Genomic DNA, 14,983 nt, shown 5'->3' on the forward strand with positions numbered 1-14,983 from the left:
TAGATGTGACCAATCTAAGTCTTAGACTAGATGTGACCAATCTAAGTCTAAAACGAGATGTCACCAATCTAAGTCTAAGACTAGATGTGATCAATCTAAGTCTAAGACTAGATGTGACCAATCTAAGTCTTGGACTAGATGTGACCAATCTAAGTCTAAGACTAGATGTGACCAATCTAAGTCTAAGACTAGATGTGACCAATCTAAGTCTAAGACTAGATGTGACCAATCTAAGTCTAAGACTAGATGTGACCAATCTAAGTCTAAGACTAGATGTGATCAATCTAAGTCTAAGACTAGATGTGACCAATCTAAGTCCAAGACTATATGTGACCAATCTAAGTCTAAGACTAGATGTGACCAATGTAAGTCTTAGACTAGATGTGACCAATCTAAGTCTTGGACTTGATGTGACCAATCTAAGTTTAAGACCAGATGTGACCAATCTAAGTCTAAGACTAGATGTGACCAATCTAAGTCTTAGACTAGATGTGACCAATCTAAGTCTAAGACTAGATGTGACCAATCTAAGTCTTGGACTTGATGTGACCAATCTAAGTCTAAGACCAGATGTGACCAATCTAAGTCTAAGACTAGATGTGACCAATCTAAGTCTAAGACTAGATGTGACCAATCTAAGTCTAAGACTAGATGTGACCAATCTAAGTCTAAGACTAGATGTGACCAATCTAAGTCTTAGACTAGATGTGACCAATCTAAGTCTAAGACTAGATGTGACCAATCTAAGCCTAAGACTAGATGTGACCAATCTAAGTCTAAGACTAGATGTGATCAATCTAAGTCTAAGACTAGATGTGACCAATCTAAGTCCAAGACTATATGTGACCAATCTAAGTCTAAGACTAGTTGTAATCAATCTAAGTCTAAGACTAGATGTGACCAATCTAAGTCCACGACTATATGTGACCAAACTAAGTCTAAGACTAGATGTGACCAATCTAAGTCTAAGACTAGATGTGACCAATCTAAGTCTTGGACTAGATGTGACCAATCTAAGTCTAAGACCAGATGTGACCAATCTAAGTCTAAGACTAGATGTGACCAATCTAAGTCTTAGACTAGATGTGACCAATATAAGTCTAAGACCAGATGTGACCAATATAAGTCTAAGACTAGATGTGACCAATCTAAGTCTTAGACTAGATGTGACCAATCTAAGTCTAAGACCAGATGTGACCAATCTAAGTCTAAGACTACATGTGACCAATCTAAGTCTAAGACCATATGTGACCAATGTAAGTCTAAGACTAGATGTGACCAATCTAAGTCTTAGACTAGATGTGACCAATCTAAGTCTTGGACTTGATGTGACCAATCTAAGTCTAAGACCAGATGTGACCAATCTAAGTCTAAGACTAGATGTGACCAATCTAAGTCTAAGACTAGATGTGACCAATCTAAGTCTAAGACTAGATGTGACCAATCTAAGTCTAAGACTAGATGTGACCAATCTAAGTCTTAGACTAGATGTGACCAATCTAAGTCTAAGACCAGATGTGACCAATCTAAGTCTAAGACCAGATGTGACCAATCTAAGTCTAAAACCAGATGTGACCAATCCAAGTTTAAGACTAGATGTGACCAATCTAAGTTTAAGACCAGATTTGACCAGTCTAAGTCTAAGACTAGTTGTGACCAAACTAAGTCTAAGACTAGATGTGACCAATCTTAGTCTAAGACTAGATGTGACCAATCTAAGTCTAAGACTAGATGTGACCAATCTAAGTCTAAGACCAGATGTGACCAATCTAAGTCTAAAACCAGATGTGACCAATCTAAGTCTAAAACCAGATGTGACCAATCCAAGTTCAAGACTAGATGTGACCAATCTAAGTCTAAGACCAGATGTGACCAATCTAAGTCTAAAACCAGATGTGACTAATCAAAGTTCAAGACCAGATGTGACCAATCTAAGTCTAATACTAGATGTGACCAGTCTAAGTCTAAGACTAGATGTGACCAATCTAAGTCTAAGGTCATGAACTAATGAAGTCTACTGGGATGATAGGCTGAAGTCTTCTAAAACGGACCAAAGAGTTTTCTTCATCTTTCTGAAGCTGCTGTGCCGAGTCTTAAAGACCAGCAGGATTATGGTTGTCAAGTCCAGTACTGGCATGGAGTCTGTAGACCAGTAGAACTCACCTCCTCCATAGGTGACTGCCAGCATGATGGAGGAGATCCAGGAGACCTGGCTGCTGGTCACGTCGAAGATGGCCTCGATCTCTTTGAAGAAGACGGTGATGGACTTGGGGAAGGCGTAGGAGAAGCCGATGGAGATGAAGGCTCCGACCACCACCATCCAGCCCCAGCCTCCCTCAGGGGGGGTGTAGCCCACAGGACCGCCCACTGCTGCCGGCATCTTCTTCTCCTAACTTCTGCTTGTGTGTGTGAGCTGCAGCTAGGACTTCCTCTGCAGGACAACACAACATGGACTTTAGACAAGATATTTCATGTTCACACTGAGAAACTTTGTTCTTTTTTGCAAATTATCATGAAGTTAAAAATGAATGGCAGCAACACATTGCAAAAAAGGTATGTTTACCAGTGTGTTACATGGCCTTTCCTTTTAACAACACTCAGTAAAGGTTTGGGAACTGAGGAGACACATTTTTGAAGTGGAATTATTTCCCATTCTTGCTTGATGTACAGCTTAAGTTGTTCAACAGTCTCCCTTCTCATATTTTAGCTGCCACACATTTTCAATGTCTGGACTACAGGCAGGCCAGTCTAGTACTCTTTCCACTGCTCCCCTCACCTCCCAGGGGGTGATCAAGGGGATGGGTCAAATGCAGAGGACACATTTCACCACACCTAGTGTGTGTGTGACAATCATTGGTACTTTAACTTTAACTTTTACTATGAAGCCATGCTGTTGTAACACGTGGCTTGGCGTTGTCTTGCTGAAATAAACAGGGGCGTCCATGGTAACGTTGCTGGGATGGCAACGTATGTTGCTCCAAAAGCTGTATGTACCTTTCAGCTTTAATGGTGCCTTCACAGATGTGTAAGTTACCCATGTCTTGGCCACTAATACACCCCCATACCATCACACATGCTGGCTTCTACACTTTCACCCTAGAACAGTCCGGATGATTCTTTTCCTGTTTGTTCCACAGTTTCCAAAAACAATTTGAAATGTGGACTCGTCAGACCACAGAACACTTTTCCACTTTGCATCAGTCCATCTTAGATGAGCTCGGGCCCAGCGAAGTGTTTCTGGGTGTTGTTGATAAATGGCTTTGGCTTAGCATAGTAGAGTTTTAACTTGCACTTACAGATGTAGCGACCAACTGTAGTTAGTGACAGTGGTTTTCTGAAGTGTTCCTGAGCCCATGTGGTGATATCCTTTACACACTGATGTGGCTTTTTGATGCAGTAGCGCCTGAGGGATCCAAAGTGCGTAATATCATGGCTTACCTGCAGTGATTTCTCCATATTCTCTGAACCTTTTGATGATATTACGGAGCGTAGATGGTGAAATCCCTAAATTCCTTGCAATAGCTGCTTGAGAAATGTTGTTCTTAAACAATTTGCTCAGGCATTTGTTGACAAAGTGGTGACCCTCGCCCCATCCTTGTTTGTGAATGACTGAGCATTTCATGGAATCTACTTTTATACCCAATCATGGCACCCACCTATTCCCAATTAGCCTGTTCACCTGTGGGATGTTCCAAATAAGTCTTTGATGAGCATTCCTCAACTTTCTCACTCTTTTTTTGCCACTTGTGCCAGCTTTTTTGAAACATGTTGCAGCCATCAAATTCCAAATGAGCTAATATTTACAAAAAATAACAAAGTTTCTCAGTGTGAACATGAAATTTCATGTCTTTGCAGTCTATTGAATTGAATATAAGTTGAAAAGGATTTGTTGTATTCTCTTTTTATTTACCATTTACACAACGTGACAACTTCACTGCTTTTGGAGTTTGTACTTTTAACATTTTAAATCTCAACTTCAGGTCTATCTGTCAATTATAATAATTTTTAAGTTTGTATTATTTTTAATGTTTTTTTTGTTTGTTTTGTGCTCTTTTTGTCAACCAAAACTTTGTATTTTTATGGCAAACACACAAAATATACAATATTTTCCCCTAAAAATATTTCAAAGTGGAATTTTTGATCCTTGGAGTCTCGATCGGTCAATAATCCATAACATTGATTTTGATTCATTGATATTTTTTGAGAAATGAAAAAACAAAAGACCTCTATGAAAAATAAAAACAAAGGACCCAGTTTTCCCTCACCCAGACGTGGGTCACCGGGACCCCCTTCTGGAGCCAGGCCTGGAGATGGGGCACGATGGCAAGCGCCTGGTGGCCGGGCCTGTCCCCATGGGGCCCGGCCGGGCACAGCCCAAAGAGGCAACGTGGGTCCCCCCTCCAATGGGCTCACCACTCATGGGAGGGGCCATAGAGTTCGGGTGTGATGTGAGCTGGGCGGAAGCCAAAAGCAGGGCACTTGGCGGTCCGATCCTCGGCTACATAAGCTAGCTTTTGGGACGTGGAACGTCACCTCGCTGGGAGGGAAGGAGCCTGAGCTAGTGCGCGAGGTGGAGAAGTTCCGGCTAGATATAGTCAGACTCACTTTGACGCACAGCAAGGGGTCTGGAACCAGTTCTCTCGACTCTCTTCCACTCTGGCGTTCCACGCAGTGTGAGGCAACGGACTGGGGTGGCAATTCTTGTTATCCCCCGGCTCAAAGCCCGCACGTTAGAGCTCAACCCGGTGGACGAGAGGGTAGCCTCCCTCCGCCTTCGGGTGGGGGGACTGGTCCTGACTGTTGTTTGTGCTTACGCACCAAATAGCAGTTCAGAGTACCCACCCTTTTTGGATTCACTCGAGGGAATACTGGAGAGTGCTCTCCCAGGTGATTCCCTTGTTCTACTGGGGGACTTCAACGCTCATATTGGCAACGACAGTGAAACCTGGAGAGGCGTGATTGGGAACCCGAGTGATGTTTTGTTATTGGACTTTTGTGCTCGTCATGGATTGTCCATAACAAACACCATGTTCAAACATAAGGGTGTCCATATGTGCACTTGGCACCAGGACACCCTAGGCTGCAGTTCCAAGATCGACTTTGTAGTTGTGTCTTCGGATTTGCTGTCTCATGTTTTGGACACTCGGGTGAAGAGAGGGGCAGAGCTTTCTATCTATCACCATCTGGTGGTGAGTTGGCTGCGATGGTGGGGGAGGATGCCAGACAGACCTGGCAGGCCCAAACGCATTGTGAGGGTCTGCTGGGAACATCTAGCAGAGTCTCCTGTCAGAGAGAGTTTCAATTCCCAACTCCGGAAGAACTTTGAACATGTCACGAGGCAGGCACTGGACAGTGAGTCCGAGTGGACCATGTTCCGTACCTCTATTGTTGAGGCGGCCGATTGGAGCAATGGTCGCAAGGTGGTTGGTGACTGTCGTGCCAGCAGTCAAGCTGAAGAACGAGTCCTATTGGGTCCTTTTGGCTCATGGCACTCTGGAGGCAGCGGATAAGTACCGACAGGCCAAGCGGTGTGCGGCTTCAGCGGTCGTGGAGGCAAAAACTCGGACATGGGAGGAGTTCGGGGTAGCCATGGAAAACGACTTCCAGGCGGCTTCGAAGCGATTCTGGACCACCATACGCCGCCTCTAGAAGGGGAAACAGTTTACTGTCAACACAGTGTATGGTGAGGATAGTGTGCTGCTGACCTCGACTGCGGATGTCATGGATCGGTGGATGACCTCCTCAATCCCACCAACATGTCTTCCTGTGAGGAAGCAGTGCCTGGGGATTTTGTGGTATTTCTGGGGCTGAGGTTGCCGAGGTAGTTAAAAAGCTCCTTGGTGGATAGGCCCCGGGGGTGGATGAGATCCGCCCGGACTTCCTTAAGGCTCTGGATGCTATGGGGCTGTCTTGGTTGACAAGACTCTGCAATATCACGTGGACATCGGGGGCGGTACCTCTGGATTGGCAGACCGGGGTGGTGATTCCTCTCTTTAAGAAGGGGAACCAGAGGGGTGTGTTCCACCTATCGTGGGATCACGCTCCTCAGTCTTCCCGATAAGGTCTATTCAGGTATACTGGAGAGGAGGCTACGCTGGATAGTCGAACCGCGGATTCAGGAGGAACAGTGTGGTTTTCGTCCTGGTCGTGGAACTTTGGACCAGCTCTGTACTCTTGGCAGGGTCCTTGAGGGTGCATGGGAGTTTGCCCAACCAGCCTACATGTACTTTGAGGACTTGGAGAAGGCATTTGACCGTGTCTTGTGGGGGTGCTCAGAGAGTATGGGGTATCAAACTGTCTGATTGTGATGGTCCGCACCTGTATGATCAGTGTCAGAGCTTGGTCCGCATTGCCGGCAGTAAGTCGGACCCATTTCCAGTGAGGGTTGGACTCCGCCAAGGCTGCCCTTTGTCACCGATTGTGTTCATAACTTTTATGGACAGAATTTCTAGGCGCAGTCAAGGCATTGAGAGGGACTGGTTTGGTGGCAGCAGGATTAGGTCTCTGCTTTTTGCAGATGATGTGGTCCTGATGGCTTCATCTGGCTAGGATTTTCAGCTCTTTCTGGATCGGTTTGCAGCCGAGTGTGAAGCGACTGGGATGGGAATCAGCACCTCCAAGTCAGAGTCCATGGTTCTCGCCCGGAAAAGGGTGGAGTGCCATTTCCGGGTTAAGGAGGAGATCTTTCCCCAAGTGGAGGAGTTCAAGTACCTTGAAGTCTTGTTCACGAGTGAGGGAAGAGTGGATCGTGAGATCAACAGGCGGATCGGTGCGGTTTCTTTAGTAATGCGAACGCTGTATCGATCCATTGTGGTGAAGAAGGTGCTGAGCCGGAAGGCAAAGCTCTCAATTTACCGGTCAATCTACGTTCCCATCCTCACCTATGGTCATGAGCTTTGGGTTATGACTGAAAGGACAAGATCACGGGTACAAGCGGCCAAAATGAGCTTCCTCCGCCAGGTGGCGGGGCTCTCCCTTAGAGATAGGGTGAGAAGATCTGTCATCAGGGAGGAGTTCAAAGTAACGCCACCGCTCCTCCACATCGAGAGGTGCCAGATGAGGTGGTTCGGGCATCTGGTCAGGATGTCACTTGAACGCCTCCCTAGGAAGGTGTTTAGGTTATGTCCGACCAGTAGGAGGCCACGGGGAAGACCCAGGACACGTTGGGAAGACTATGTCTCCCGGTTAACCTGGGAACGCCTCGGGATCCCCCAGGAGGAGCTGGAAGAAGTGGCTGGGGAGAGGGAAGTCTGGGCTTCTCTGCTTAGGCTGCTGCCCCCGCGATCCCACCTCGGATAAGCGGAAGAGGATTGATGGATGGATGAAAAAAAAGGCCTGCATGGCAGATTTGTGTTATTGGAACCAACATTGCAACATGTTTTCATGAAATTCACCTGTTTCATCTTTTATTGCACTTATGTGTGTAGTAGAATTTCTGACCTTTGACCTATATTGCATGTCTAATAAGAATGTACGCTCATTTAATTTCTCTTCTATTCTGTGCCAGTGGGACAAAAGTGAATATTAAGTCGTGCCAACCTGTCTACAGAATGTGTTGACTGTCTAAAGGATTCGAGTTGTTATGGAACAGATAGGGAAAACAAAAAGACATTGACGCACTAGATAAAAAACAATGACGCACAAGAGACATATAAAAAATGGCAGAAGACCGGAACTCGACAGTGATTTTGGCTTGTGTGTGTCTTGTTTACTCCGGAGTAACATGTGGTCTGTCTGCACGGCCAACTTAATTCAATCTGCACTTCTTATAATAGGTAAATAAATTTGTTGTACTAAACTACTTTTGTTGCCTGCTTAAGCTTCGGACAATCCACTACACAAATTGGCGTCACGAACAGGATGGTTTAGAAGCTACAGGTCGACAGCCGCTCCCGCTCTCTCTGTCAGGCAGACAGTGTGTTAAACGCGCGCATCACAAGGTAAGCAGTTTGCTTTAAAGTGTAAACATTTTCTGCCTGGAGAGAGCCGGATCGATAAGACTAATTGCTGAATCTATTTTTGATAAAATATAGGTTTAGTCAGGTTCTCCAAACACAACCTGGAATGGGGTAAATTATGGTTGGATTGAGTTGTTTTATATGTGATTATTTGTCTGTGTGTTTGTTGAAAACTTGTGATTTCTTGTTTTTAACATAAGTTAATTCTAATGTTATTAGAATTTTGGTGGTTTGGAGTGTAGAAGCACAGACGATGTGAGACGAAAAATTTCTTTTAACCTCTTCATCCTCTGTCGTTGCTGGCAGAGGATGCTTCTTTCTGCAAGTGCATCAGAATTAGCCAGAGTTGGACAAAGATAAATTTAAGGCAAGGTTTGCTAACTGGTGTGACATTTGGCCCATATAAAATTGATACGTCTGTGAAAGTGCGAGTCTATGTGGAAACATAGTCATTGCACAGTCTGCCCAATGGACTGAACCACACCCCAAGAAGAGACAGAGACAGACTGTTTGAGTGGATCTCTTTCTTCACCAAGGCAGCCAAAAGCCCAACGAGGTGTCGGCAGGCCACCAGCCTGAGGCACCACCGAGCCATCTATACGAGCACTAATCGAACATGGACTCATACGAAATTCAGTTGTGTGTTCAAAATCAATTGATAATTAACAATATTGGTAACTACATTCATTGCAAATACCGGGAAAAATATTTTTGCAAATGTCTTACAGTCATAAGTCTATATACATTCATCTATTTATGTTCAATGATGTTCATGATCAAAGTATTTTGGTATTACGTTACTAAATCAAAGGGTAGGCCACTAATTGTGTTCTGTGAGATGGTTTTACTGCAGGCTGGTAACAGCGATCGCTCTGAAGGAGGGTCATAGACGGAATTTTTGCCTCGTATAAAAACATTGAGGTTTTTGCCTCTATCTGTGGTAGAGATTTAACTTAGTGGTCTACATCAGAAATTGTTTTGGTCCAGGGTCTTAACCCTGGAAGGCGGGTATGTAGTAGAATTTCTGACCTTTGACCTATATTGTATGTCTAATAAGAATGTACGCTCATTTAATTTCTCTTCTATTCTGTGCCAGTGGGACAAAAGTGAATATTAAGTCGTGCCAACCTGTCTACAGAATGTGTTGACTGTCTAAAGGATTCGAGTTGTTATGGAACAGATAGGGAAAACAAAAAGACATTGACGCACTAGATAAAAAACAATGACGCACAAGAGACATATAAAAAATGGCAGAAGACCGGAACTCGACAGTGATTTTGGCTTGTGTGTACTCCGGAGTAACATGTGGTCTGTCTGCACAGCCAACTTAATTCAACCTGCACTTCTGATAATGGGTAAATAAATTTGTTGTACTAAACTACTTTTGTTGCCTGCTTAAGCTTCGGACAATCCACTACATGTGGGTTAGTATTTGTAAAATGTGCCGTTAAAACTTTGTGTAACGTAGGTGTCAAATCCATACCTTTTGCAGTGACTTTCTATGTACTCTTTGCGCTCTTCCTAGTCACGTGACCGCCACAGTCCATTCAGCTTTGGTTATATGCCGGTAGCAGAAAGTGACTGGTATGCGCTTGCTTATATTACTCTTTGAGCGCTGTGTGCACTTCCTAGTCACGTGACCGCCACGGTCCAATTAGCTGTGCTTATTAGCCGGTAGCAGGAAGTGGCCTGTAGACCATTTGATTTGATTTTTATTAAGGATCCCCATTAGCTGGTTGCCTCAACAACCCACTAGTCTTCCTGGGGTCCACAATTCAATACAATTACAAGTAAAAGCATATAATTATAACTACACGACATCACTTGAGGGGAGACCGATTGTATTTCTGCTCGAGCGCCGACTACCAGCCCAGACAGAACAGGTGGTGGGGTCCCTGGCTGCAATCTTCTAAGAACGATCCTTGGACTAGATGCTTCTTTTCCTTAGCTCGCCATCAAAAAGAGAAGCCTGGCCAACTTCGCGTCTACAGTCACCCACAGCTTAATGACAAAAAATCCGGTGCTGGTAGTCGGCTCTCGAGCAGAAATACAATCGGTCTCCCCTCAAGTGATGTCTACAGGCAACTTCCTGCTACCGGCTAATAAGCACAGCTAATTGGACAGTGGCGGTCACGTGACTAGGAAGTGCGCACAGCGCTCAAAGAGTAATAGAAGCAAGAACATACCAGTACCTATTACTCTTTGAGCGCTGTGCGCACTTCGTAGTGTGTGACTGTAGAAGCAAAGTGGGCCAGGCTTCTCTTTTTGATGGCGAGCTAAGGAAAAGAAGCATCGAGTCCAAGCATCGTTCTTGGAATATTCCAGCCAGGGACCCCACCACCTGTTCTGTCTGGGCGGGTAGGAGGCTCTCGAGCCGACCCTTTACATTTTCATCCTTAACCTGCAGTACATCCTTTTTTCAAGAACTATATTAAGTCTGAACTGAGATTTATACAAGATCCAGGGACACCGATTAATGTAATTTATATACAAACCCCGTTTCCATATGAGTTGGGAAATTGTGTTAGATATAAATATAAACGGAATACAATGATTTGCAAATCATGTTCAACCCATATTCAGTTGAATTTGCTACAAAGATAACATATTTGATGTTCAAACTGATAAAAAATTTTTTTTTTGCAAATAATCATTAACTTTCGAATTTGATGCTAGCAACACATGACAAAGAAGTTGGGAAAGGTGGCAATAAATACTGATAAAGTTGAGGAATGCTCATCAAACACTTATTTGGAACATCCCACAGGTGTGCAGGCAAATTGGGAACAGGTGGGTGCCATGCTTGGGTATAAAAGTAGATTCCATGAAATGCTCAGTCATTCACAAACAAGGATGGGGCGAGAGTCACCACTTTGTCAACAAATGCGTGAGCAAATTGTTGAACAGTTTAAGAAAAACCTTTCTCAACCAGCTATTGCAAGGAATTTAGGGATTTCACCATCTATGCTCCGTAATATCATCAAAGGGTTCAGAGAATCTGGAGAAATCACTGCACGTAAGCAGCTAAGCCCGTGACCTTCCATCCCTCAGGCTGTACTGCATCAACAAGCGACATCAGTGTGTAAAGGATATCACCACATGGGCTCAGGAACACTTCAGAAACTCACTGTCAGTAACTACAGTTGGTCGCTACATCTGTAAGTGCAAGTTAAAACTCTCCTATGCAAGGCGAACACTGTTTATCAACAACACCCAGAAACGCCGTCGGCTTCGCTGGGCCTGAGCTCATCTAAGATGGACTGATACAAAGTGGAAAACTGTTCTGTGGTCTGACGAGTCCACATTTCAAATTGTTTTTGGAAACTGTGGACGTCGTGTCCTCCGGACCAAAAAGGAAAAGAACCATCCGGATTGTTATAGGCGCAAAGTGTAAAAGGCAGCATGTGTGATGGTATGGGGGTGTATTATTGCCCAAGACATGGGCAGCTTACACATCTGTGAAGGCACCATTAATGCTGAAAGGTACATTCAGGTTTTGGAGCAACATATGTTGCCATCCAAGCAACGTTACCATGGACGCCCCTGCTTATTTCAGCAAGACAATGCCAAGCCACGTGTTACATCAACGTGGCTTCATAGTAAAAGAGTGCGGGTACTAGACTGGCCTGCCTGTAGTCCAGACCTGTCTCCCATTGAAAATGTGTGGTGCATTATGAAGCCTAAAATAGCACAAGGGAGACCCCGGACTGTTGAACAACTTAAGCTGTACATCAAGCAAGAATGGGAAAGAATTCCACCTGAGAAGCTTCAAAAATGTGTCTCCTCAGTTCCCAAACCTTTACTGAGTGTTGTTAAAAGGAAAGGCCATGTAACACAGTGGTGAACATGAACATGCCCTTTCCCAACTACTTTGGCACGTGTTGCAGCCATGAAATTCTAAGTTAATTATTATTTGCAAAAAAAAAAAAAAAGTTTATGAGTTTGAACATCAAATATGTTGTCTTTGTAGTGCATTCAATTAAATATGGGTTGAAAAGGATTTGCAAATCATTGTATTCCGTTTATATTTACATCCAACACAATGTCCAACTCATATGGAAACGGGGTTTGTAGTACTTGTGTTTGTTTCTTCAAAATTGCTTTCATGTTGAATGGCCATTGAACTAATTGTTGTGTATATATCTGCTGTCCATAATACACGGTGTCAACCAAACTGCAATTCAAGCTCTGCCTCTCTCTTCGAGTCGAAACCCTTGTCTTCTGTTCCTAGCCCATAACACCCCATATATATATTGCATTGATTTGTAGCACGTATAGGTTACATTTAGCTGTGGCCCCTGGTCCAAACATAGTAGCTAAAGAGGAGCCTCTTAAAGGCACAGACCCTTTGGGCCCCTGGTGTAAACATGGCAGCTAAAGAGGAGCCTCTTAAAGGCACAGACCCTTTGGGCCCCTGGTCTAAACACGGCTGCTACAGAGGAGCCTCTTAAAGGCACATACCCTTTGGGCCCCTGGTATAAATATGGCAGCTACAGAGGAGCCTCTTAAAGGCACATACCCTTTGGGCCCCTGGTGTAAACATGGCAGCTAAAGAGGAGCCTCTTAAAGGCACAGACCCTTATGGCCCCTGGTACAAACATGGGAGATACAGAAAAGCCTCTTGAAGGCACATACCCTTTGGGCCCCTGGTCTAAACATGGCAGCTAAAGAGGAGCCTCTGAAAGGCACAAACCCTTTGGGCCCCTGGTCTAAATATGGCAGCTTCATATGAGCCTCTTAAAGGCACATAGCCTTTGGGCCCCTGGTCTAAACATGGCAGCTAAAGAGGAGCCTCTGAAAGGCACAAACCCTTTGGGCCCCTGGTCTAAATATGGCAGCTTCATAGGAGCCTCTTAAAGGCGCATAGCCTTTGGGTCCCTGGTCTAAACATGGCAGCTAAAGAGGAGCCTCTTAAAGGCACAGACCCTTTGGGCCCCTGGTCTAAATATGGCAGTTACATAGGAGCCTCTTAAAGGCACATACCCTTTGGGCCCCTAGTCTAAACATGGCAGCTAAAGAGGAGCCTCTTAAAGCCACAGACCCTTTGGGCCCCTGGTCTAAACACGGCAGCTACAGAGGAGCCTCTTAAAGGCACATACCCTTTGAGTCCCTGGTCCAAACATGGGAGATACAGAGAAGCCTCTTGAAGGCACATACCCTTTGGGCCCCTGGTCTAAACATGGCAGCTAAAGAGGAGCCTCTTAAAGGCACAGACCCTTTGGGCCCCTGGTCTAAACATGGGAGATACAGAGAAGCCTCTTGAAGGCACATACCCTTTGGGCCCCTGGTGTAAACATGGCAGCTAAAGAGGAGCCTCTTAAAGGCACAGACCCTTTGGGCCCCTGGTGTAAATGTGGCAGCTAAAGAGGAGCCTCTTAAAGGCACAGACCCTTTGGGCCCCTGGTCTAAATGTGGCAGCTACAGAGGAGCCTCTTAAAGGCACATAGCCTTTGGGCCCCTGGTCTAAACATGGCAGCTAAAGAGGAGCCTCTTAAAGCCACAGACCCTTTGGGCCCCTGGTCTAAACACGGCAGCTACAGAGGAGCCCCTTAAAGGCACAGACACGTGGCAGATAGTAAACAACACCACTACTTTCTTGTCAGCTGATCACTAGAAACTGAAACTTAACAGAAGTTGTTCCTGGCAGGCATGTCCTACTTTCAGTGTACTATCAGTTGTAGAACCAAGGTACAAAATACTTTTAATTTGAAAGAACTTCCTGACCACTGAACTTCCTTCAAGGCTGATATTAATCATCTCATTGGTTCATTCCAACCTTCTAGAATCTCCAAAAGCCTCTGAAACTTCATAAGTCCTCACCAGGACTATGACTCCTGAGGACTATTGTCACATCAGGTGACTATTTCACCTGGACAGGTAAATGCCACCTTTTCATAACACCTGTGTGACCCTAGGGCTGGGCCGTTATCTGATGGTGTACTATACTATATATATATATATATATATATATATATATATATATATATATATATATATATATATATATATATATATATATATATATATATATATATATATATATATATATATATATATATATTTATTTTTGTTTAGTTTTTATTGACATCGTGCATCAGACATTCCTATCCATGACGTCATATTTGCATACATCATACATCTATTGTATGGTCAACATGTCAGTTATATTTTTATGTTTACATCCCAACAATGCCAATCCTCCCCCAAAAGAAAAAAAAAAGTAAAGCGGAAACAAAACAAAAAAACCCAAAACAAACCAAAATAGTAATAATTACAAATAAATAAATAATAATACTAAAATATATTATAATAATAATAATAACAATATTAATAATAAAACAAATGAAATAATATAAACAGATAGAAAATTTATAAAATAATATTTTTTTGTTTGACTTCTTGGCCATACGGCCCAGCCCTATGTCCCTACTAGCATTGTGACCGTGGTCTACGTGCACTATGAGGTATTTTGGCTCGCGTGAAAGGGTTCAGCATCTTACCTCTCAAAGCGGGCCAGATAATCTCAGCGGGACACGTCCACACCAGTCATCTGAAGATGTCCACACAAATACCACTGATGTACTTCACAGATGTTCCAGAAGTCTTCTGTGGTTCTCCATCAGGTGGACCACAGAAGGGTTGCCTCAGACCTCATCAGGTGCCAACAAAGTCCAGTTGGGAGTTGATTCAGTGGCCAGAAGAAACCTGGACCCTGTGGAGCCAAGTGCTTGTGTGGGTCAGCTCTTATTGGCTTAGAACCATGGTCTTACAATGGCTGTCCCCGCCCCCTGGTCATGTGCTAGGTCTGGGTCCTTCACATGGTGACCTCAGGAAGTGCCAGCAGGTCTGGGCTCTCAGAGATAAGATGTGACACCACTTCCTCCATTGGCTGATTCATTGACTATGACCCGCCTCCAGCAGATATTGTTGATCACCCCTAGAAGCACTTGAAGACCTCACAGGTCCTAAATGAACCAGTCCTTTCTAGAAGAACTTGAAGACCACACAGGTCCTACATGACCCAG

General features: G+C 44.3%; 1 protein-coding gene across 1 annotated transcript in view; it reads right to left on the bottom strand.

Annotated features, from left to right (window-relative positions):
* slc16a1a (solute carrier family 16 member 1a) overlaps positions 1-14,657 on the bottom strand; it is a 31,370-nt gene extending 16,713 nt beyond the window's left edge. The window contains exons 1-2 of the mRNA XM_062038270.1: positions 14,459-14,657; positions 2,164-2,431 (exon numbers count right to left, since the gene is read on the bottom strand). Coding sequence (XP_061894254.1) covers positions 2,164-2,380 — 217 coding nt within the window. The 5' untranslated portion in view covers positions 2,381-2,431; positions 14,459-14,657. The remainder of the gene's footprint in view (positions 1-2,163; positions 2,432-14,458) is intronic.
* Positions 14,658-14,983: the final 326 nt, after the last annotated feature.

This window comes from Entelurus aequoreus, linkage group LG26, assembly GCF_033978785.1.
Source record: "Entelurus aequoreus isolate RoL-2023_Sb linkage group LG26, RoL_Eaeq_v1.1, whole genome shotgun sequence".
Lineage (NCBI taxonomy): Eukaryota > Metazoa > Chordata > Actinopteri > Syngnathiformes > Syngnathidae > Entelurus > Entelurus aequoreus.